The 1118-nt window shown below is 37.3% G+C and overlaps 1 protein-coding gene across 1 annotated transcript in view; it reads right to left on the reverse strand.

Moving 5' to 3' along the window:
* LOC115230428 (histone-lysine N-methyltransferase EHMT1-like) overlaps positions 1-923 on the reverse strand; it is a gene marked incomplete at its 5' end in the record, with an annotated part of 14950 nt that extends 14027 nt beyond the window's left edge. Inside the window, one exon of the mRNA XM_036499660.1 lies at positions 769-923. Within this exon, the coding sequence (XP_036355553.1) occupies positions 769-923 (155 nt within the window). The remainder of the gene's footprint in view (positions 1-768) is intronic.
* Positions 924-1118: the final 195 nt, after the last annotated feature.

Raw genomic sequence — 1118 nt, forward strand, 5'->3', positions numbered from 1 at the left:
ATCATCATCATCATCATTATCATTATCATCAACTTCATCCTCATCATAATTATCATCATAATCATCATCATCATCATCATCATTATCATTATCATCATCATCATTACCATCATCATTATCCTCCTCATCATCATCATCATCCTCATCTTCATCATCTTAGTGAGTTTTCCAGTATTTAAGTTCCATACTTAGGCACACACACACACTGAACGTAAAGAGTCGTAAATAAAATAACACAATTTATTTTCTCTAAAAGTAATAAGAAACAAGAACTGGAGAAAAGAAGGAAGACAGTTTATTAAAGGAACCCCTGGGTATTACTGGTACAGATTATATTGACCCCAGAGTGATAGTAAATATTCTGGTAGGATTTGAACATGGAACATAAAAGAGACAAATGTAAATTACTGTAAGGGGATATTCTCTATTTTAGCCCACGGTCGGAGTAAATAGGGAAACTACAAAGGAGAGAGAGTGAGGAAGAAAGAGAGAAAGTAGTTCTAGATGGAGGAGGAAAGGAAGAGAGAGAGGATTTGAACTGTGACGTGAGAGGAAATGAGAACGAGATGACGTAAAGTGTCCAGTCAGGCAACAACAATAACAATTATGGTGAGATTAATTAATAAAGTAGATTACAGTGCGAAAGAGAGAAGAAGACAATGACCCCTGGTGGGATTATGACATGAATGACTGAATGAAAAAGAAACAAACATTATTGAAAACATAAAAGAAACAGATTTGGATATTCCAGATCCAATGGGGACTTACCACTGAACTGCCACATGCAGTGGTGTGTCTCCATCGTTGTTCACAACATTGGCATCAATGCCATTGTGACCCAACAAAATTTCGACAGTGTGCAAGTATCCCAGATAACAGGCGAAGTGCAGCGGTGTGCGACCATCATTAGACCGTGCGTTGACCTGATAAAGAAAAGAATAAAAACATTAAAAATGGTGTCTGAAAGGGGAGTCGGGTGGTGAAGAATCAAAGAAAAACTCACAGAAAAAGAGAAGAGAAGGAATGAATGAAATTATTAAACAGGTGGAATGATTGGGGTGGGGAGTAGGTAAGGGAGATTTCTATTGTATATACACACACGCGTATACACACATACA

The sequence above is a fragment of the Octopus sinensis genome, unplaced genomic scaffold (genome assembly GCF_006345805.1).
Source record: "Octopus sinensis unplaced genomic scaffold, ASM634580v1 Contig15544, whole genome shotgun sequence".
NCBI lineage: Eukaryota > Metazoa > Mollusca > Cephalopoda > Octopoda > Octopodidae > Octopus > Octopus sinensis.